This window comes from Ambystoma mexicanum, chromosome 2q (assembly GCF_040938575.1).
Source record: "Ambystoma mexicanum isolate Mex_15411 chromosome 2q, UKY_AmexF1_1, whole genome shotgun sequence".
In the NCBI taxonomy this organism is placed as follows: domain Eukaryota; kingdom Metazoa; phylum Chordata; class Amphibia; order Caudata; family Ambystomatidae; genus Ambystoma; species Ambystoma mexicanum.
Genome location: NC_090924.1, coordinates 1,320,353,517 through 1,320,376,265, shown reverse-complemented (window position 1 = coordinate 1,320,376,265; position 22,749 = coordinate 1,320,353,517). Strand labels below are relative to the sequence as shown.

Genomic DNA, 22,749 nt, shown 5'->3' with positions numbered 1-22,749 from the left:
AGGAGAAAGGGGATATTTGTTAGTGAATTTTATGTATTGTTTTTACAGTTTCCTTGGCGGATTTACAAATATCCGGATAAAGCATTGGAAACTGTCCTTTTGCTGAGCCATAAACAATGTTTTTATTGCAGGTATAATTTATGCATCAGTGCTTGACTTTCGAATGAATCGTCACTTGATAATTCTTGTTTAAAGTGTTTATTTACCCAGCTGTTAATATCTTATGCTGGGTGAATAAATGCTTGACAGTAGATTTGTCAATTGGCGATTTCTTTTTTTTTTTCTTTTTTTTGTATATAATCAACTTGTGATTTTTACAAAGACAATTTGCTTATTATGAATTTTGAAGATTTCTAAATGTTTCTGGAGGCAAACTTCGTAGAGATGACTTGGTGAAAGTTATTGTTATTTGCTGCCTTCACATCTGTTTCATGTGCTTTCATTTTCTCAAATGATTGTCAGTAGTTTTGTTGCAATAGTCCATTTTGACAGAACCCCCTCACCCCCCCCCCCCCGACATCAATCTGTTCCACCACACATCTTCATCTAGAACTGAAACTGACATCCCAAGGGGTGAGATAGGCGCTTCTTTCTTGACTAAGCGCCTTGCAGTGCAACAGATGTTTCAGATTTTCAGGTTAATCTGCTGATTGACATAATCAATCTGCATTCTTTGGAGGCCGACTGGAGTCTGATGCAGAGGATTTTGCGTGTGGGCATTAGATTCAGACGAGCTCTCAAAAGGGTCCTCATTAGTTTTTTTTTTTTTTGTCCAGAAATTTTTGGCAGTATGGCAAAGGAATTTTTAGCGGATTAAAAGTTGGAGGGAGATGTGTGGTCAATTTGTTTGATTGCACCTTTCAACTGTGCCAATCCAGTCCATGAGCTCCATATTTCTTTTTTGAGGGTTTCCGACCAGTTCCGCTTCAGTGCAGGCTATTTCCTTCAATTTTGTTGTCTCTATTAGCGACCATTTTGTTAGACTGTTTAGACGGCCGGTTGAGAGTTCTGCGGCTATCAATTTAAATATTGGGAGCGTGTCAGGAAGGATGATTTTTCTATAGATTTGCATAGCATTTTGTTCCACCGATGCCAGTAAAGACTGAAGGCCCAAATCACGCCTGATGTTTGCAATAGCCGCCGAGTTTGGTAGACCAAAAAATGAGCGCCATAGTAAGCCTTCTAAGCCTTCAATTGTTTGGCCAGATTGAGGTTGGCATTGACAGGGTTGCGCCCATTCCGTAAACTAGCGCTGGGACAACTTTGCCTCTGTAAAATTGGATTACAGGCTCCAGTGAGAATTTACCATACCTTTTTGTCAATGGATCTCATCTGGGCTGCTAAGTTCCTCGTCTTGCCCCAAAGAGTAGTTTGCATACATGTTTCCCGAACTGAGCTGTCCATCATTATTCCCAGTTATTTATAGCAGTCAACAATTTCGATCTTAGTATTTTCCAGAAACCATCCTTTGTTACGTTTCTTAATGGAGTCGTTTTTCACCAAAATCAGGATTTTTGTTTTAGATTTAATTTCGAGGTTGTTTGCTTATATGTAATTTGCCAAATTAGTCAGTTGGCGCTGTAGTCAGATTTCAGTTTGGCCTAATAAAATTAGGTCATCTGCATAGAGAAGGCGAGATATGTTGGTGTTGCCTATTTTCGGTGGAAAAGCTCGAACAGAGGTTTCAGAGTCCTTGAAGTCGCCGAGGAAGCTTATGAAGAGTGCCGGAGCTAGGGGACACCCTTGTTTTACCCCCCCTATCTGCTGGAATCTCTTCTGATAGCGTTCCTTGTTTGTCAAGTCTGACACAAACTTTATTGGCTGTGTAATGCTTTTATTGGGTGTAGTATTTCGTTCGGGCATTTCCATTTGTGCAATTTGGACCAAAGGAGACTCCGGTCCACTCTATCAAAGGCCTGTGAGAGGTCTATGAAGGCCAGGAACACCGGTGGAAAGCCCCGCTTTACCTTGGCTTTGATTAGATTTAGCATCAAGATGTTTGCCGAGGTTTCGCCATTTTTGAGAAAACCCATCTGAAAGAGGTCATGTGCTGCAGATGCCTTTGCCCAGGTTTGGAACTTTTTTAGCAGAAGCGTTGCGAATATTTTGCCGATAATGTCTAGCAAGACTATTGGCCTATAATTCTGTGGTTCTTCCCTGTTGCCGCGTTTGAATAGCGGAACAATTATTGAATGGGTCCAGGACGAAGGAATGGCTTGAACTGATTCACAGTGCCGGAATATGATACTTATAAATCTGGCCCAGGCTTCCGGGTGTTGCTTCAGATCAATGTTACGCAGGCCATCGGGACCCGGGGCTCTCGAGGATTTCAGATGTTTAATGACATTGATGATGTTTTCATCTGAGAGGGTGGTCCATCTGTCACTGGACAGTTCTGATTTACTTTCTAACTGGTCCTTCGGTGGGGCAAACATGGTCTTAAAGAAATTTGTCAATTTTTCCTCCGTGACAGCATTTACCAGTTCACTTTCCTGCCTGGACGTTGTTGATTTAATCAGGACCCAAAAGTCACTAGATTTCTTAGTGCTAAGTATCTTGAGCATTTGATCTGCATCGTTTTGGTACATTGACCTCCTGCGACTCGATAGCCATGATTTGTAGCTGTTGATTTCCGCTAAACAATCTGTCCTGTCTGTCGAATTGTTCAGTAGGTGCTCGTCTTTTAGCTTTCCTCAGGAGTTTTCTTCTGTCAACTAAATCCTGATCAAATACATGCCGATTTCGACTGGGGCCTTTACCCTTCTTTGAATCGGACCTGAACTGTAGTAAAAAGGGAAGTTAGTCTGGTCTTTCACACTTGGTACTGTTGACGGCTATTTTTTGCCATAGGTGTCAGAAATATGCTTGATATTTGTAGCTGTTAAGCGAAGTCTAGTTCGCTGAGTGTTGGCTTCTAGTGCGGGAAGAGAAAGCTTATTTTTACGATGTAAAGATGACCAGGTTATTGCAAGCAGATTATGGTTGCTTTCTTTTGTCCGTGTGACTTCGAATGAATTGATCAGAGGTAATAGATTTTCAGATGCAAAAATATAGTCGAGCGTGGCCCTCGAGTTGTCCCGTACCCACGTAGGTAAGATGTTGTCCCAAGATTTTAACCAAGCCAGATTGTGAAAGTTTCTTGTTCATGGCAATCATCCAAGCTTTTCAACTCTTCCGACGACAGTTTGGGCCTGTTTTTGGGACCGGTGGTGTTTTCTTGTACACAAGTTGCATTTAGATTTCCGCAAATAATTACATGGTCTGTTAGAGTCGATTTTTGATGTTGTCTATCGCTTCTGTTACTTCATTACAAAAATGTATGATTGAAGTTTGTTGCGGATTCCAGTACAAGTTTAATATCGCCAGATCAATGGTGTTAGTTTTTTTGGACCGGGGATCCTCAAACGACCATGACGTCAGGACTGCTAATGTTCCATAGCTCTCTGATAGCTTTTCCCGGATCTTAATACCTGATCCTATTTTCACTGCGAGCAGTAGGCCGGCTGATGGAAGCCCAAATAGGCCTCGTTTGGCGGGTGAAATTTCAATCTCATAGCCATCCAGGAAAGGTTTCTCGGTCAACCAGGTTTCCTGGAGGCATATGATGTCAAATCCCACTAATGTCTGGTTGTTGCTGCTTGTTAGATGGGTATGGCCACTGGTACTCCATGAAGCCATGGAAATTGATCGGGACTCCAATGTGTCTTGGGCTAGCGTGGTGTTAGCCCATCCTGGTTGCTATTTTCTGGTCTTCCCTTTTACTGCGGACTTTAGCCATTCCCATGGGCCTTTCGGGTGGCATGTTGAGTCTCGAGTTGGGGACGTATCTTTGCTGCCAAGATTTTCATCAGAAGTCATTCTTGTTGGTGTCATGTCAAATCTGGCTCGCCGTTTGTTTTCAATTTGGCGAGACCTGTTGGGTGCAGAGACGACGTAGGTTTTCCTCGAAGTGTCTGATTTTGGGTGTGAGGCATACTCCACCTGGTGATCTCTGTGCGGTCTAGGTTTAATTTTCGTTGCTTGATTTGTGCGGTTGCTTGGGCTCCCTCTTGCTAGTCGCTGGTTTGTACGACGGTAGTTTCAATTCGGTTAATAGTAGGCCGTTTTTGCTCAGTTCTTTATAAGCCTCTTCCATTCCTGTTTGCAGCGCCCTTGCTTTTATATGCAGAAATGCCATTGCCCTCTGTTCTCTGTGGTAGGGTTTGATTAGCCGGAAGTCACCCGTTGTTAGTGGCCTTAGTGATTTGGTTTTGCTCAAGATTTTTAGCACCGTTTTCCTGTTCAGGATCATGTATCCTGATTTATGTGAAGTTTGTTCCAGCTTGAAGAGTCTGGTGCCTTGTTGATCACTGAGTGAATTACTTTGTGAAGGATCAACTTGTTCTTTGTGTTTGATTTCTTCCTAGGGGTGTGTTTGTTGATGTTCTATCCTGTTTCTTTCTGTGAAGCTTCTGGGTTTTGGTGCTTACGTACTTCAACTCTGTCTACCACAGTTCTTCTTTTTTTTTTTTAATGTTTTTATTATACCACATTTTATTGGTTTTTGGAAATACAAAACGTACAGCCCCACACAGTGGGGTAAACAAAACTTCCCATACCTTCCCGCCAACAACTCCTCGCTGTGGTCCCTTACCAACGAGCTTCAAAACATGCCACAACATTTTGTCCCTTTTGTATTCCACCCACCAGTCCATCTGCAAGTCTCTGGGTAGCGTAACGGTACAGTATTATAAGTTACTTTTAGGGCGCCTCTTCCCAACTTTGCCATATTTTTGTGCTTTTTCTGGCCACCCCCTGGCAGTATATAAACTCTTTTCCATCGCGATGCAGATATCCACGTCCGTGATCCATTGTTCAAGGCTCGATGGCTTCTCGGAGCCTCAAAGTTGCGCTATGTTCCTTTTTGAGTATCGCAGTGGTGGTAGATGAGAGCGCTCTCTCATACCTCGTTAGATCATTGTCTCCTATCCCCAGCCATAATTGCTTTGGATTTACAAGTATCCGCTTGCCCATTACCCTTGACAGTTCATCACAGCATTGTTGCCAGTCTTGTTGAATGATGGCACAGTCCCACAGGATATGATAATAGGAGCCTTCCTCCCTCTTACATTGCAAACAGTATGGATTTGTAACCTTTCCCCACTTGAACAGTGCCACCCTTGGGTAATAAATCCTGTGTAGTATCTTCAGTTGAATTAATCTAAGCCTGGAGGAGATAGTTGATTCTCTGGGGTACATCAAAGCAGCCACCCAATCCTCTCGGAGTATATCACCTACCTCCCTCTCGGCTTTCGGGCTCGACAGTGCTTTCGTAGCAAAGGAGTTTATAGCACTGTACATAGTCGATGTGACTTTGTTTAAGCAGGTCTGGGAATACATTACGTTCTAGTGGAGAGTAATCGGGTATGTCACTCAATTCAGGGAGATGGGCCTGCAACGCATGTTTGAGCTGGATATAGTGGTATTGTTCGTTGGGTGGGAGTGCAAAGGTGGAAGCTAGATCCGCGAATGCTATTATTCCATTTTCTTTAATCACATCGCCAATTTTCGTAATGCCTAGTTGGGCCCATGCTTGCATTTTAGGGAGTTTTCTCACCTCCGGGAGAGGTCTGTTCCAGAGTGGTTGTGCTAGTTAGTTTTTTATCCCAACCTAGGTATTTATGTCTATCTGCCCAGACTAGGGTTATATGCGACAACATGGATGGGTCAGCGGGTCGCTCTTTTTTCTGGTAGAGGCTCATGATGGGTCTTTCCTGTGCCAGTGTCTTGTATTATGTTATGCGGTAGCGTGGTATCCCCATGCAATTTATCATTGACTATTGCCATTTGACTGACCTAGTAGTAGGTCTGTAGCCGGGGGAGTCCAATCCCGCCCTCCCATATGGATCTTTGTAGGGTAGTAAGTGCCATTCGTGGGTGCCCCCTTTCCATAACAACCTCCTAAGTGTTTGATCTATCTTATGGAACTCATTGGGTGCTATTGGTAGTGATGCATTTTGTAGTACGTAAAGAAAACTGGGAAGGGCCATCATTTTGAAGAGTGCCGCGCGTCCCAGTAATGTGAGTGGTACGGACATCCAGTGGCGAACATCATCCTTGAACCTGGTCGCCACTGGATGTACATTTTTCCCCACGTAGTCCGTTAGTTTGTGTGTGCTTTGTATACCGAGGTATCTGAATTGTTCCCTTTCAATACAGTAGGGGCACACATCTGGTATCGCAATGTCCATATGCTTCACTGGGAATAGTATGGAATTTGACCAGTTCACGCGGAGTCTGCTGAACGCGCCATATCTCTCTAATAAATGCGACACAACGGGACCGGAAACCCGTGTGTCCGCCAGATAAATTAACAGGTCATCTGCGTATAAAGACACTCTTCCCAGCCGTCCGCCCACCTGAAGCCACTCCATGTTTGCGTGGATCTTAACAGGATTGCTATAGGTTCGATTGCTAACGCAAAAATCAAAGCTGACAGGGGGCAGCCTTTTCGCGTGCCCTTACCTAGCTGGAAGGGTTCGGAAGTATACCCATTCACTCTTGTTACTGATACTGGAAGGTGGTATAGTAGTTTGACCCAATTCATGAAGTAAGGGCCTATGCCCATTCGTCGCGTAATTTCCCAAATTGCCTCCCAGTGCACAGATTCAAAAGCCTTTTCGAACTCTGTGGACAGTAGGGCTAGGGGGTTTGATAGCTTAGGCTTTTTTCTAGTGCTGTGTGTAATCTATATATATATTTTGCCTGGTTGATCTTTGTGGCATAAATCCGCATTGGTCTGGGTACACTAGTGTATGTATGATGCGCTGCAGCTGATTGGCCAGTATTTTAGCCTTGCAATTAATAAGAGATGGGTCTGTAGGAACTGCACTTGTCAGGTGGCTTATCTGTTTTGGGCAAAACTATTATTGTAGCCTTTCTGAGGTTAGGGGGAAGTCAAGCCTGCGAGCGCGAGTGTTGAAAGAGGCACAGTAGTTGTGGTGAGATTGTTTGCACCTATTTTCTTCCATATTTCGACAGGAAAACCGTTCTGGCCTGAGGTCTTCCCTGACTGAAGTTCTGACATTGCACAGGTTACTTCTTCCTCTGTGATTTCTTGTTCTAGTAGGGCCGCCTGTTGCTCGTCTAGGGTAGGAAGGGTAATTTCTTCTAATATCAGTCGGTGGCAGTGCAAGTGTAATATTTAGCAAATCCCTCCGCTATGTCCTGGTCTGTTACTAGTGGGTCTGGTTCTTCTGTAGTTAGTTTCCTAACTTGGGTGAGGCCTAAGTCCCTACGCTCCAACCATGCCAGAATTTTCCCTGCCTTGTCCCCAGTTTCATATATTTTCGCTCTCCTTGCTGCATGCGCTTGTTTTGCATTGTCTAAGGCTGTGCTGTAGCTGTGCTAACTGCAGTGCACGTTGTTTCGGGTAGGTCATGGACCAGGTGAGCAGATTCTGCATTCCGTACCTTGGCTTCAGCTGCACGTATCGTTTCAAGGTGTTTTTTTCTTGTGGGCTGCAGTCCAGGCTATAATTTCACCCCTCAATACTGCTTTTAGTGCCTCCCATAACGTTGTTGGGCTGTCCAGAGTCAGTATTTATTTCAAAGTATGTTTCGGTAACTTTTTGTATGTGTTCCACCAATTCGGGAAACCCCAGGTAATAACCATTCAGTCCAACTGGGTGGGGGGAGTGGCCTGCTGGACTTAATCGTTAACATGAGTGGGGAATGATCTGAAATATCACTGGGAAGCAGTTGTGCGTCACACGCCTCATGTATGTTACACATTGGTAGGAAGAAGTAATCCAACCTGGATAGCAAAGCATGTGCACCGGAGTGGTACGAATATTCTCTTGTATCAGGGTGTAGGGATCTCCATGCATCATGTAACCCCAGTGCATTGGTAAATGTGGCGAGTTTAGTGCATATATCTGGGTTTCTGGATCGCACATGTGTCCTATCCAACTCTGTGTTCATGACTTCGTTAAAGTCTCCTCCAATCAATGTGAGGCCTTCAGTGTTGTCAACAATTAGGGGTGTAATATCGTTAGTCAGGGGGGTTAGGAGGTTAGGTGGTGCATATACAGCGATCATAGAGATGGTGCGTTCCCACAGGGTTCCTGTCGTGTACATGTCTATCACAGTTCTTGATTTCCTCTCGGCACTGGATCGACTGTAGCTTCAAGACTTGGTTTTTTGAACACAGGAATCGGATCTTGATGAATTTCCTGATTGATTTTGGGCTACTTTGGTTCGTCTCGATCAAGGAGGACTCTTCTACATGTTGTGACTCATCCATAAGGCTACTGGACGCCTGGAATTCCGCTGGTGTCTTGGGGGAGTTGCTTAGATCGATTTAACACTTGAATCTCAGTTTGGTCGCCTAGTTTGAAGTTTGTTTTGATGAGTTTCGGGCTTAGCTTGATTTTCTTTACCGGCCTGATTGCTCGGCCCTGACGCCTTAGGATTTTTCTCTGAAATTGAATTCAGACTTGATAGTTGAAAGACCGGATTTAGTTTTTGTAAAGGGCTGGCACCCATGTTTTCTTCAGCTGTTCCGGTCAAAGCGTTGAGTAGCCTACATGATTCTGCTTTGGTGGTTATGAAATAAGGGTGCTATTTTGTCCTGATTGTTGCAGACTGATTGGGATGCCTTCTCATGTGTCTGTTGGTTTTTCTGAGCAACAGGTGGACCTTTGTTTAGTTGCGTTTCTATCCGGTATAGCTTTTCCTCAAGGATTGCTTGCTTTGCCGCCTCTTTGGTTTCAACGGCAGTTATATACCCTTCTAGAAAAGTCAATTTAGACTGGATTGTTGCCAGTATGGAGGTGTTGTCTTTTTCAGAATCATTTAAGGCCTCATAAAGTTTACAAAAAGGAGATGGTAAGAGCTGACATTACTGTAGTTAGGTCAGGCCTATTCTTGGGCGACCCTTTGCTCGAATCTCCCGAAGTCTCTGAGGAACGTCTTTTTCTTGATGTTGCGTCTCGTAAATCCCTCAATTGGGACTGAGTGTAAGGTGCATTTTCAGATGAAAAAGGATAGCCGGAAGGAATTTTTCGGGCTCTCAGTGACATCGACAGATCCTCCCGACTGGCGTTAAAAGAGCCAAAATGAGAATTCGCTGGTAAGGACAGTCTGCCCAAACGATGGTTGTCTAGATGGACGGTGGCCCATGGTTGTGAGCTCATTTGGGACTTGACACTGTCCTTATCGTGTCTTGTGGTGGATGAAATCTGGGCTGAATTAACAGCCAGCTCTTTTTCTGGAGCCCTGGAGGGGCTAATCGTGTTATTTCGGTTGGTTTCAATGGTACTGCACATTGGCGGAAACATTTACACTGAGTTGCTCAAAGTAAGTAGAGTCTAGGAGCTTTTTGCACTGCTCAGGCGTCTTGGCCTTCACTGCCGGGCTGAGTTTGGATGGAGTGACTGGCTTCAAAATTTCTAATAGCTGGGCCCCAGAACCTGGGTTGCATAGAGTACCGGGTTGGGCGGGACGGGGCACATTTTTTGTTGATGTGAGCTCTGGTGGAACTGCAGCTGATTGGGTCGAGGAGTTCAGTGTTGGTTCAGTGGTAGCTGGGGTGCTATTTCGCTGATCACTAGTGGAGTTTCATATGTAGTGGATGGCAAGTTCGTTAGTACTGGTACCTCATTTTCAGTTACGTTCTGGTTCTGTTCCAAAGGGGATTTTTCCAAGACTTCCAAAATCTTAGCATCAGATAGTTTAATTTCCGCATAGTATTTACGTTTGCATGGATGTTTTTTGAATAAATTAAGAGCTTTTGGGATAGGGCGCTTTGAACAATTTTGATTGCTCGCGTCGTTTTTTCTCGTTGAGTTTTGATTTGAGGGGCTTGTGTTAGATCACAGAACTTTTTTGCTCGTTTTGGTTCTCGTGCCCGCATCTGCTCTAGGTCTTTTACCTGTTTGGTTTTTTTTTTGTAGGTGATTTTTCTTAAAGGCAAGGTAGGGCCGAGAAGTACTTTAGGGCCTTCGACATCTGGCCTCCCGACGGCCTCAGAGGGAATTAATCTTGTCGAAGCGGGACTCCGGCCCGAGCTCCAATCTGCGTCCCGCTTCGATTTAGAACGGCGGGGAGAGAAGGGAGAGGTGAGGTTGCAGTCGGCTTCCTCGGGGTCCTTGGTGGATGCTTCCTCCCCGCGCATCACACCTCCCGTCAGAGCCTCGCCCCGTGAAGCCGGGAGCTGTGAAAGCGTACCAGCGTCAGGCTGGCTCAGAGGGAGCAGCGGCTGCGCCGCAGAGGAGCCACCCGTTTCACTGGTAAGTGCAATGTTTGTAGATTTGCTTTTGGTCTTTTTTGGTGATAGAGCTGCGAAAGAACTTTGTTTTTCTTGCCGTATAGCCAGCGGCACGTTGCTGCTGCAGAGAATCCGTTTCGAGTCCAGGTCTGAAGACGCAGGCGGGGGAAAGAGGGGAGGGGAGAGAGACGGCAGAGTCCATGGTGCTCACGCCCCACAGCCCCTGCAGCCTTGCGGACTGCAGACTGCGTGTACTCTGCACCCTACTCCGCGTTCCGCTCTGCGGAAAGACGTGGGGATGATGTACATCCGCCTCCAGTAACAGCAATGGAGGAGAGACTGCAAGGAGGGCAGGGACTGCAGACTGCTTGTATTCTGCGCCCTACTCCACGCTCCGCGGAAAGACGTGGGGATAATGTAGATCCGCCTCCAGTAACAGCAATGGAGGAGAGATTTATTCTTAAATCAAGCCCTGGCGCAGAAGCCACCTACCTGCAATATAAACTGTACTTATTTTGGACCGTCTAGTGAATGACAGTCTGGGTTAGGAGTCTGCAGCCTAAGCACCCCATTTTGTATATGGAAAATCTCACATACAGGGTAGGCGCACTGCTTAATATTCACTTACCTAAGCCACTGTTTTTAAAAAGGCTGCAGCACCCCTGCTTTGGTTTGTGTACATTAGAAAGCATGCATGCATGAGGCTATATAATTGTAGTACATTACAATCCCATACATTTGGGACGATTTCTGGGGATGAATAAGGATATTTCTCGGATCACTTGCTTCTTACCTTCATGTCACTTTGCCCTTTCGAGACCATATTTGTGAAACTGGCAACTCGATAGACTAACATTTCCGGGATGGGATTTCTTATGCATGTTCTCATGGGAAGGGGCTCTAAAAATATGAAATGCCAAATTCCTTTAAAAAAAAAGTATGTCGGCTGACAACTGATTGTCAAAGTTGTATGCTAAAGACTGGCAAGTAGACGTGGGCACTAGGGTTCTATTTGGCTGGCAAATAGCAGTTGAAGCATCCAACATTCAAACGGGTAGTGCAAACTACAGGCAGTAATAGTCATAGTACACACAAGGATCAATACAATTTAGTATCTTTAGAATGATGGTTAAACTTTCTGTGAGGGATACTGGGCTTGAACCAGCATTACACACCTGCGTTCCACAGTTTCATCACTCGTGGCCCACCGAGAAGCCGTTCTCAGATGGGCACATCTGCAGTGTGCACCCTCTAGATGTAGGCTGGCAGTTCTGCAATTATTTCCAAAGTTCCTACTCTTCCCTCAGGGGCTGCCTCTTTGTCTGGCTTGCCCACTTTCTGTGCATGTTCAACTTCTGACGCATGCCCCCTCTGTAGTGTTTTTCCCCTGCTGTCCGCTGAACTTCCTATTTAAGTTTTGGCTATTTGGTAGTGCATACAGCTGCACCGATAAGCTGAAACCATTGTAGTGGAAAATTAAGATACAGCGATTTGGAGGTGTGTGCGTGCCCTTGTTCTTTGGCAGTTTACATGCTGATCTCGGAGGCCCTTCCCACCCGCTGGTTACCCCTCCCCATGCACAATGCACCACCAGTGAGCTCTGTGCTTTCTGAAAGTAATAAACTAGCTTCTAGTGTAAAAGTTCTAACCAAGTGTGCCTTCAAACGTTGATTTATAATCTGTATGTTTATCCTTGCATCTCAGGTTTAATGCTTGTTGAAAACAATTGGAAAAGCCGCCAGTTTTAGCACTCTAGGTAGGAAGGTATTCGAAAAGCATTTGCCAGGCACTGCCATAATATGCAAAATACATGTGCCAGCTGTTTGCCATCATATGGCCAGGTAAGTACCACTATAGCAGTGCCTAGAACATGGTGATTCCATGCATGCACAAGCCAAAACTGTTGGCTTTACCAGTTTTTTTTAATTTATTTTTGTCCCAGTACTGTGCACCCATCTCCTGCCTGTTAATGTCGTACAGGATGTTTACTTGGCCTGTAATGGTCCTAATCCCTGGATGAAGGTCCTCTTTTACCTGATGGTTGAACCCTGAACTAGCCGGTAATGCCTCATTAAGCTGGTGTAGCAAGTTCAAACCCCTTTCTGTCAACATCCTGCACCGAATGAAGTGACGTATCGCTTTAACTTTTCTGTTTTAGTCTTAACAATGCCTTGGTTTTTCAATAGATTGACCTGGCTTGTACTGCAGTCTTTAATTTGTATTGTTCTATTTCAAATTTGTAAAGTTAACACATGCATTCATGCCAGCAGCGGGTGTTTTTAAGAAACATGGTGGAAAGACTGCCTAACTTTTTTTATTTTTTGGGTTATGCCCATGATGTCCCGTACTTTCTCTTGTCCTTTTTTCCCCCTGTGCCTTAAGTCTGTATTTGTATTAAAACATGTATAGTTTTCAATGAGGACAATGCCCTGTTTCCTTGGGCTTTTACAGCAGTGAAAGACTTTCCTTTAGTGAACAGTCTGCTTTGTTATAATCCTGCATTAGACGCTGTTGGGAAAATTCTCATTTCTGTGCTAATTCCCTTCAACCTTGGACATCTAGCTCTTTTGCTGGACTTTGGGAGGTCTTTAACCCAGGAGCGAGTGACCTTTTTCTCTCATGTGTTTTCACCTGATTTGAATTGTGCTTTCACTGTTTTTGGAGTCTGGCAAACTCCAAAGGCATACGTTTTTTGTTTGGACACACCGCACCTTCACTGCAGTGTCCCAGCAAAAGCCTTCAATTTCTCATAAGGTTTAAATACCTTGTCTTGTGTGAACTATGGTTCCCAAGAATAGTGAAGTGAAATTGATGTTACTTGCCTTTTCTCTTTTGTAGGTCCAGCACACACCATCTTATGTGGAGCGCTGGGGGGTTACCTAGTAGCCCCTTATACTACATTCTCATGTAACATATGTGACCCTCACTCCTTTACATGGCTGGTGCCAGTGGTTTAATTTTCCTACCATTACGCTCTTCTACCGCAGGCTGAATCCTCGCTGTAGCACAGCACTTGTGGGTGACCATTTCATCAAAATGGCCTGGTCTTCTCGTTTCGCCATTTTCTGTTTGTGAGGCCTCTTGGGTTTTCCTCTCTGCGTTGAGGCAGGTTTGAGCCCTTTGTTCATTTTGTCTTTGGCGGCTTCAGCCCTGAAACCCGCCTCTGCCTCCAGTGTCTCTGGAAAGGCAGGATGTGAGGGAGGTTCCTGAAACTCCCCTGTCCTTTGTCTCTAGCAGTGCCTGAATGCAACCAGTCCCGATTGTCTTGCTGTCTTTTCAGGGCAGCCACCCTGCTTTGTGATTGACAGCCTAGGCTGTTCATGAATGAGAAACCTGCTTAAAGGGCAAGGGTTTTGGCACTACAGGCAGTCGACCACTGGGAGAAATACCAGATGAAGAAACCGTGACTGAAGCTTGCTTGCATGCTCCTGGACCTTTGAATTGCCCAGTGAAGCCCTGCCGCTTTGCTGAAACTCCATTTTTCAATTTGACAGAGAAGCTCCAGAAGAGAGAACTTCTTCCCTTGGGTTAGTGGGACCAACTAACACCGAGACTAACTCCACTGGACCATATTCCCTGACTGGCTGTACTACGTTGCTGCTGCAAGAACCGAGTCCCAGGGGGTCAAGAAATCCGTAGTAGAGTGAAGCATCTGAAATCCGTCCAGAAGCTCCATGAGTCAGAAGCAGGACGACCAGAGCTCGAGTCCCCTCACCAGAGTGCAGGAGCCAATGAGTGAAAAAAGCCCAACCGGTATCCGAGATCCTGTGACGGCCTCCCAACTACTGCCGCAGGAGCCCTCCAGGTGTCCTCCCTCTTGTCCCCATGACTGAGGCTCCGGAACACGGGGGTCTGCACTGCTGTAACGGGACAGAATCCAGCTGGACCACTTCTTCAAACAAGAGGTACTGTTTAGACTTGCAGTACTTACCTCATTGTCTTTTAGCTGTGCTTTTCCCATTTGGGAATTGCAGTGGCTTACCTTTTTAGAGTTAATTCCAACTCTCATTTCACAGGCTTAAAAGCTTGTGACCCTACAAGTGATTTTCTAACAAACAGTCTAGCTTTGTGCAAGACTTTGATTCTAAGAAGTGCCTCAGCTCCATAGACTGGCTCCCTGAAGACTCTTCTAGCCCATTGACTTTGATATTATTTGTCCCTCATAGGTGGTATCCGTTATTGCTGGGAAAGGCCTGTCTAGATTTCAGTGGAAGATGGAAGTGTCCTCACCTATACTGAGAACCTGTTTAACCTTTTTCCTTCCCTAAACCTTTTCTTTCTAAAACCTCATAATCTGAAAAGTATAACGAGTGTGATATATTAATGCCATTACTGTCTTTGTGATTGAAGTCACCTAAGGGTGTAGAAATTGTCTGAAAAGCATATCTGAAGATCATCCATTAACTTGTTTTGATTCTGAAAAGTATTTAAGTATATTTACATTGTTAGAATTGCCTTTTTAAAGAACGCTTATTTAAAGATTAATGTTAATTGCATAATTTAACTGAAACCTTGAGTGTAAGTGTTACTTGTATTTACGGATTTCATTGCTACAGCTCACATTTAGTCCTCTTGAGATGGGCCTGGCTGCTCAGTCACACTACCAACTTGTGTAGTACAGACCTATACCAAAAGATGGGTTACCGAATACCAAGCAGATAAGAGTTGTGTAGTCTCACACAGTGTGACTGCACCAATTTTTACCTAACACACCCATGTCTTTGGTCCGCTAAATTAATTTCCATACTCTGGTTTATTTTAACCCACACTCTCACACTATAGATAGATGCCCCACTCACTTGTATTTGGTTGAATTTAGCTTCTAGGTCATAGTTTAGGTGTACTACCTATTGCTTTCACTCTTCATAACATTGTTGTAATGTACTCTGTCCATGCCAACTAGGGGTGGTATACATTTTAAGTGCTGCCTCTCTGCCTCTCACTATTTTCTCTAAAACCTACCTGTCTGTATGCAGAAAAGATTCAGTAAATAATTGTACATTTTTCTCTTTTGGGATTGGAATGTGGGAGTGGAGTCTGCATGAGTTTGTGTGAAGGTCATGCACGGTGTGACTAATGTTGCATTTTTCTTTTTAAATAGACATGGTTTTGGATAGCATGATAGTTTCTGGACAGCTGGAGGAGTCTAGCAGGGAACTTGTGAAGGAGGCGCTTCTGAAGAGACACCATCACCAAAATGAGAAGAAGTTCAGCAACCGCATCCCGCTTGTCCGATCCTTTGCAGACATAGGCAGGAAACATTCTGATCCTCACTTGCTAGAGAGAAACGGTGAGATGTTATAGCAGCCAATGTATCTTAATTCCAAATTTGAATCTAGATGAAGACCTGCGAGTATTTTGTGCCGGTGGTATTCGGTCGTACTTGTGTGTTGTGTTTTGTTTATCTTGTTGCCTAGACAGGAATGTAATTTGTATGTTGATTGCTTTTCTGATTCTTTGACCTTGTCAGCCTAATATTTTCACACACTGGATCTTTGGGAAATGTGTTTTTTAATCTCAAATGGGTTGTTAATTTGAAAATAATTGTGGTAGAACACTACCATGTTGTCACCTGGTAATTCACCACTAGCTTTCCTTGAAATCCCTATTTCAGGCAATATCCACGTCCAGGTCAAACTGAGTAGCCTATGATGGTAACTTGGGTAATAAAAGGTTGAACAAAATATGCAAAAGTTTTAGTGCCTTATTGGCAACGTAGAAGGCCTCCCTATATTTTACTAAGTTCCCATGAATTCTGAACAAGCCGTTTTGGTTTTGAATATTTAGCTTTAGAACTCACTAATTTAGGCTAGGATTACTTAGATTTGATCCTCTTATCTGTGGTGTTGCATACCCTCTCTACTGTTCATTTGGAATGTTTCTCCTTCAGATGTGTGCTATTGAGATGGGCAACAACCCTTATTTGGAATTTTTCAATATTAAAATGGCCTCTATTATCTGAAATTATAATACTATAAGTTTTAATATTGTGACTTTATGAAATGTGATAAATTAGGGTTTTATGGATGTAATCCCAAATAAAATTGATTTCACTGATAAAATGAATGAAATGGAACCACTTGAATGTGTAGTAGGAGAAAGTATGTTCTCCACCAAGGGATCCTCACAGATTTAAGAGCTTAGGGAAAATGTCCCACTGCCAGGCTGGACACCAGAACATGTAATTTTTACTTTTTAAAGCAGTTAAAATAAGGCCTATCCTAAAAGACTAGTCCTTTTGCCTTTTTAAATGATTGGCAAAGGGTAAGATTTTTTTTTTTAAATTAGTTTGAAACCCTTCTCTTTTTAAATATCCTTTCCTTAATCTGTCCTTGAATTACTGTCTTTTCTGGCGAGCTCTGCAAATATTTTGCTCTTCCGGCCCTCTAAACATAACTGTCACTGCATGTACGCATTGTAAAGGGAAATCCAGTTATCACTAAATGCATTTGAGCAGACTAACCTATGCCGGTTTCTTTTGGTCCAGGACTGCACACCATATGCAGGTTGTGGTTCGAGTATTTTCAACAAGTAAAAGCGCCTGTTTGATTTAGCACACATTTTCTGGCTGATTTGGTTTCTCTCTATTCTGTCTTAATTCTAGTTCATTTAAAAATCTATATAATCTCCAAAAAGATCTTGCTTTTCTGAGGAGTGTCCTTGTCGATCTAAATCCTCTGGGGATCTTCATCTAGTCTCTGAAATGCTAAAGAAAGGGTGAACATGTAAACGCATACAAAAGAGAAGCATGTGCACCATGCTCCTCAGGGGCAAGTGACTGCTGCTCAGAGTAGAGTGAGGATTGTTAATACGATCCCTTGCCAGAGTAGTGATTTGCCCCCCCGCCCCTCCACATGGCTCATTGCGAGTGTGTAGAGGGCACACCAGAATAGTATGAATTCCCTTCAAAGCACTCTCCTGACCTTGCTTCCATTGGGCAGACCCCTTTTAAAGGTAGATGTGGAAGGTTTTCAGGATCTGGCCTTGTTTGGGCTGTAGTTTTAATTTCAGCTCGATATGTTAGTCTGTCTTTTTTGTGAGCCCTACACCACCAGCAATATCGTCTGTAATTTTCGTAGTAGCAAATGAAGGTCTTCTAGTAGGAGTAGATGGGGTGAACACTGTGAGGGAGCAAATGGGACTTCTAGATAAAAAGGTATGGACCATTGCTGCTAATTTAACGCAAGCTAACTGTAGGACTAGTAGGAGATTGCTGCATCTGCATTTTATCCAATTTCAGACTAACACTTTAAGACCCGATCTAACCTGGTGCTTGGAGGCAAAGACATAGTGGCTGGAGTGGTTACTAGTCATTTGGTCAACAAAAAAAAAAGTCGACGGGACAAATGGTCGACGCAATTTGGTCGAAAGACAAATGGTCGAATGTTTTTTTTTTTTTGCTTAAAACCCTTTTTTTTCCTAAACGAAAACCTGAAAAATATATATAAAAATAAAAAAAAATTCGACCATTTGTCTTTCGACCAAATTGCATCGACCATTTGTCTGTCAACCAATTTTCTGTCGACCAAATGGCCGGACAGCGGGTGGTGTCTGTTCACTTTATTCACAAACACAAACAATACACAGTGCAATACTAATGGGTTGAAGCCCTCCAGTGGTCCTAACCTAGAGACGACTGAAGTGGTCAGCAGTAGGAGTATCCCAGAGATTACCCTGCAACCCACTTCTTTTTAACCACTCTTTCCCGGTTTTTGGGAAGGTGCAGGATTTCGTATCATCTGTTGCTACTCTGACATGGTGCACCCTGAAACCTAGACTGTCACAGATCTGTTTCAAAGGCGAGAGAAATGCAGAACTAAATCTTAATTTCAATTGAGAAATCTAAAAAAAGACCAGAATGTATTGATACTCTGTCCGCCTGAAGCAAGAGGTAAGGGCTCCCACATTCTGTTCTTTGCATAATTGGTTTTAAAATGTATAACTCAAAATGAGAAACATGCTTTCAAGTGTAGTGGGTGTTTTCGCAATGCAGTTTACTGCTAATTGCACCAATCTAAGCTGTCGTGCGACATCTCCCCACACGAATATTCATGGGGTCCTAGCCCCTTAAAGTTCAACACTACATGCAGAGCTAGTAGAAAAATGTTTTTAGGATCCTAGTGTAGGGGCAGAGGTCAGCAAGTCTTTCAGACCATGGTCTCACTGGCTTGTAATCTCTCAGCAAAAGAGCTGGCCTTTCATATCTAAACCCAAATGTTCCACCTACTTTCACCCTAGTTGAATTTCAAACCAACTTCCAAAAGGCATTACACACAGGTGTTACCCATACATACCTTGCAAAATGTAATGCACAACACCTACCACTATCGCGATACAGGTAACTAGCAGCATACTCCCAGTTCTTGTGTACTGGTCTTTAAGAAAACCCAGTCCTACGGACAGCTTGGAGCCACCCGATAACTTTTGAACAGTACTTGTCCAGTTATATTACCTGAACACTGCTCCATTTCCCTGTTTAGAGGCTGTAGCTAATGTTTTTGACACATGAATTGGTCTAAGAACCTGTCTCTTTACAGGTCACTGCAACTGTCCTGTGACTGTTTTGTCACACTGTTTTTGTTTTGTGCCCGGATGTCCGTGGGCTGCCGGCGAGTATAAATAGATAAATAAAATAAATTGTGCAGTCAAACCACACCCATAAAAAAAAAACCATGTAAATGTGTTTGGCGTGTTTCTTAGAGTCTGCCTCGATTTAGAAAGTACAGACCGCTTCTGTGGTTAATATTGAAGGATGTTACCCATTCCACCCTTTCTTATTCAGTTTTCCGTTGTATTTCGTCAGGTTTAGTTTTGTGACCTTTCATCCCAAAGTAGTGTCTTAACAAAGAAATCCACTTTTTCAAAACATTACTTAGATTGTAATGTTAGAAATGATTCTCTGTAGCAGCAGCTGTCCTTTAGATACTCTGTAATTACCCACATCCTCTACAGCTGATACTGCTGTTAAGTCTCTTCAGTGCTGTTAATGCTGAGAATGAATGCCGAGAATGGTACTTTGTAGAAAGGTTGCAGACCTTCACCTCTAACCGTAGTATCCTTCCCATCACATCTAAAACCAGGATTGCACGTATGTGCTAAAAAATAGAATTCATCTTTCCCAGTGCCTACCGTTCTCGTACCATACAGACCCCCCCCTCTCCTGAAATGTAAGGACTTTAAGAGCATAGGCATTTAGAATGTACTGGGGGGAGGGGTAGTTCTTGGATCTTCCTTGGTGGTGAGAGAATGCATTACTTTTTAATCTGGTAAAATTGCAGTAGATAAATATTTCTAGGTTCATTTCCTTTCTCAAGGATATTCACTCCACTCCCACAACACGATCAAGGGTTTTCACAACAAGGCCGTCTCACCAACAGGCATGATCAAACCTCTGAACGTCATCGTTTGGCTGATGAAATTGTTTAAGTATTACTGCCTTCTGCTTTGAGGTTTTAGAGCAAATTAAATTGTCTTAATGATAAGTGCCCTTCCGTATCATTGCCTATTGCTTGTAATTTATTTTGGTTTGGGTACCACTATTGATTAGTTGTAAAAGATGAACTTAAGATGTACCTTTTTCTAACTTATCGTGAGCTTAAAATTGCATTGTCTTCCAGTCTCCTTGGCTTCCTTTTACACTGAGCGTTCCAAGGAAACATTCCAAAATGGATAAAACCTGGGATCGGCACACGTTTGAGCAATCTTGCTAAGTTGAAATGGCAATGTATATAAAGTGTTTTTATTTTATTATTTTTTTTTTTTTTAACCAAATACAAATAAAGATATGTAATGGCAGAAAATTGCTTTGAATGCTTTGTTGCTTATAGTCCTCTTAACATAAAGGTCGACTTTCTCTCAGAAAATGTGCACGCACATGTGTTGCCTGGACTGAATATTCTCTGGCATGGATTCAAATGCTCATGAATATTCCGTCTGTCTGGGAATTCTTGGTAAGAAAAGCGGTATTGCTTTAAAAGCTTGAATATATTGCCTTTCGCCTGTTATCCAATCACTGTAGACCAGGTCATACCGCACCCATTCAATGACGGTCGTCTTCCTGAGTCCTGCTCCTGGCAGCCATCTATGATTTTTACTGTACTTTTTGGTGCAGGGAGTCCTTGAGTTTTGCTCTACAGCTTTTTTGATGTTCAGTTTTTATTAATTTGTAATTTTGCCATTTTTGAATGACCAGGAATTACCCCCTTCCCCAGCCCCAGTTTCCCTGTAGTACATGATGGTGCTTGCTGAGTTAAGCAATACCGAAAATTTGTTTCTGAGGGCGGTGCAGAATGTTAGTCACTCTGAAGAAAGTCCAACACCATGTCCTGGTAAATTTGGATTGTTCTCCCCGTATGGAGTATGTCATCCACTGAGTGCCATAAAGGTCCATACCTTGACGAACCATTCAATGATATGTGGCAAGTTCTTTGACCTACAGTTTTGAACAATCCCCAGAAGTGCCGCTAGTTGAAAGATAAACAAGGCTTTGCATTTTTGTTATGGAGGTATGTCTCAAATCTTCTTCGATAAATACCAAGATATATGATCTAAGAGTTCTGGGCCCTTGCAAGAGGAGCATTTGTGTCAGTAGTTTATTTACTACTTCCCAATAATTTCCACAGCTCCACCACATATGCACCCAATCCCCTAACGCTCCACAATCCCGCCAGCACCTGTCTGAGGAACAGTGCTTCATTTTGTGTATACAAACTGGTGTATAATGCCATTGAATCAATACTTTATGCCAAAATTCCCTAATTATGATAAAACTAGTATATTTGGGTATGTCCTTCCAAAGTGTTTCCCACTCCGCTTCCAATCGCAGCTCCCCTACAGACCGATGCCAGTGTTGTGTGCATTTCAGAGGGGTTGTGGGGATAATGTCTAATATGATTTTTATAAAGATTGGAAATATAAGCTAAGTCACCCAGATTGGTAGTTACACATTTTTCAAAAGGGGTTAAATCTCACACTTGTGCTTTCTTATGTGGGGGAGCTAGTATCCAGTGCTTGATCTGAAAGTACTGAAATCTGGCAGGTTCGTGAAGCCCCATTTCCGACTTACATTGTGTAAAACTTTTGGGTTCCTTGTCTAGATACATGTCCTGTAGTTTAGTACATCCTGCCCGCTTACAGTCTGCATGAGGTTCCAGGCCCAGTGTGAATTGTGGGTTGTGAAATAAGGATGTAAGAAGTGAGGGAAAAGTCGTAAGGTGGTATTTCATTCTATCCCATAATTCCTCGACCTGCTTTAAAATGTCACTTTTATGAATATTTAGGGGTCTATCTTGTTTTGGCAGCCACAGCAAGTCTGAGCTGTGGTCCCTGTTAGGCAGAAACCCGTGCAGTTCCCTTAGGGACCACTGCAAAAGGCTTAAGACTACAGGTGTTTGGCAGTAAACCCACTTGGTAGCAGTCTGTACCACACAGATTCACTTGGTAGCTGTGGCTGAGCAGTCAGACTTCCCTCAAGAAGAGTTAGGCAGTATATAAAGTATACACAATAGGTACAGAGATACAGTAGCACAAGCAAACACTGACCAGAGCTTTGGTGTAAAAGTATATAATTATTTATTTAAAGACACACTTGTAAATTACACTAGCATAAAGAGAAGTAAATTCAGCACAGTCACTATTATATATACAACCCTAATGGCTTATTAGACAAGTATTAGTGAGAAACACCACTTATTTTCAGACAGAGGTGAGCGCTTAACATAAGATGGTACTCTAATGAGTTATTAAAAAGGGAGGGAAAAAGGCAGTTATGGAAGCACACAAATTTCAATACTTTTAAAAGAACCACAGTAAGGCAGGATAGGCAGAGTTCTACTGGACCGCAAGGAAGTCAATTGCAAAGCCCACTCTTTGAGAGAGCAAGCAGAAGGGGTCCAGGTTCACACAGTGGAGTTATGCCCAAAGAGTCTTGTAGATAGTTTGCACACAAAGAATGAAATTAAAGTCAGGAAAAGTTAGCTAGGTTGTCCCAGGCCAGCCCAGGTTAGAAAGTCGAGGCTTTACTGTCACCCCGAACGAGCTGTTGCAAGGGAAGCCAGGCGGGACACAGTACCTTAAGTGTGAAGGAAGCTCTAGCGGGGGCAGTTGTTCCTGGCAGCGGGTGCAAGTCGGTGTTTCGTCCAGAGGAAGAGGTCTCGCCGTGGTGGACAGATGAAGGTCGTTGCACTGCCAGGGAAGAAACCAGCTGCGGAGTTCTTTCGGTTATAAGGTACTACCCTTCTCTTCGTGGTAGTGGTAAACCGTAGTGTTCTGGTTGCCGGGGTGCTTGGCACGGGCAAGGCGGCCACGAGATGCTCCAGGAAGGTGAAAAGAAGGCAAAACTGGTTATCCCCACAAATCAAAGTAAGAAGACTCTCCGGACTGGAGATCTCCTCTGTCGTCGTGTCGTCGTTGCAGGTCGGCTCAGCTTCTCCCTCCTCGGATTCTTAGGTCCCGTGGCGACTTCTGAAGTTCCAGTCCCCAAAGCCCTTCTTTTATGCAGCA

At 43.6% G+C, this 22,749-nt stretch overlaps 1 protein-coding gene across 5 annotated transcripts in view; it reads left to right on the top strand.

The window, feature by feature from the left end:
- The window catches only part of SLC4A7 (solute carrier family 4 member 7), a 1,353,206-nt gene that overhangs the window by 291,707 nt on the left and 1,038,750 nt on the right, over positions 1-22,749 (top strand). For all 5 annotated transcript variants that reach the window (XM_069648779.1, XM_069648778.1, XM_069648775.1 and 2 more), the window contains exon 6: positions 15,350-15,538. In XM_069648779.1, the coding sequence (XP_069504880.1) occupies positions 15,350-15,538 (189 nt within the window). The remainder of the gene's footprint in view (positions 1-15,349; positions 15,539-22,749) is intronic.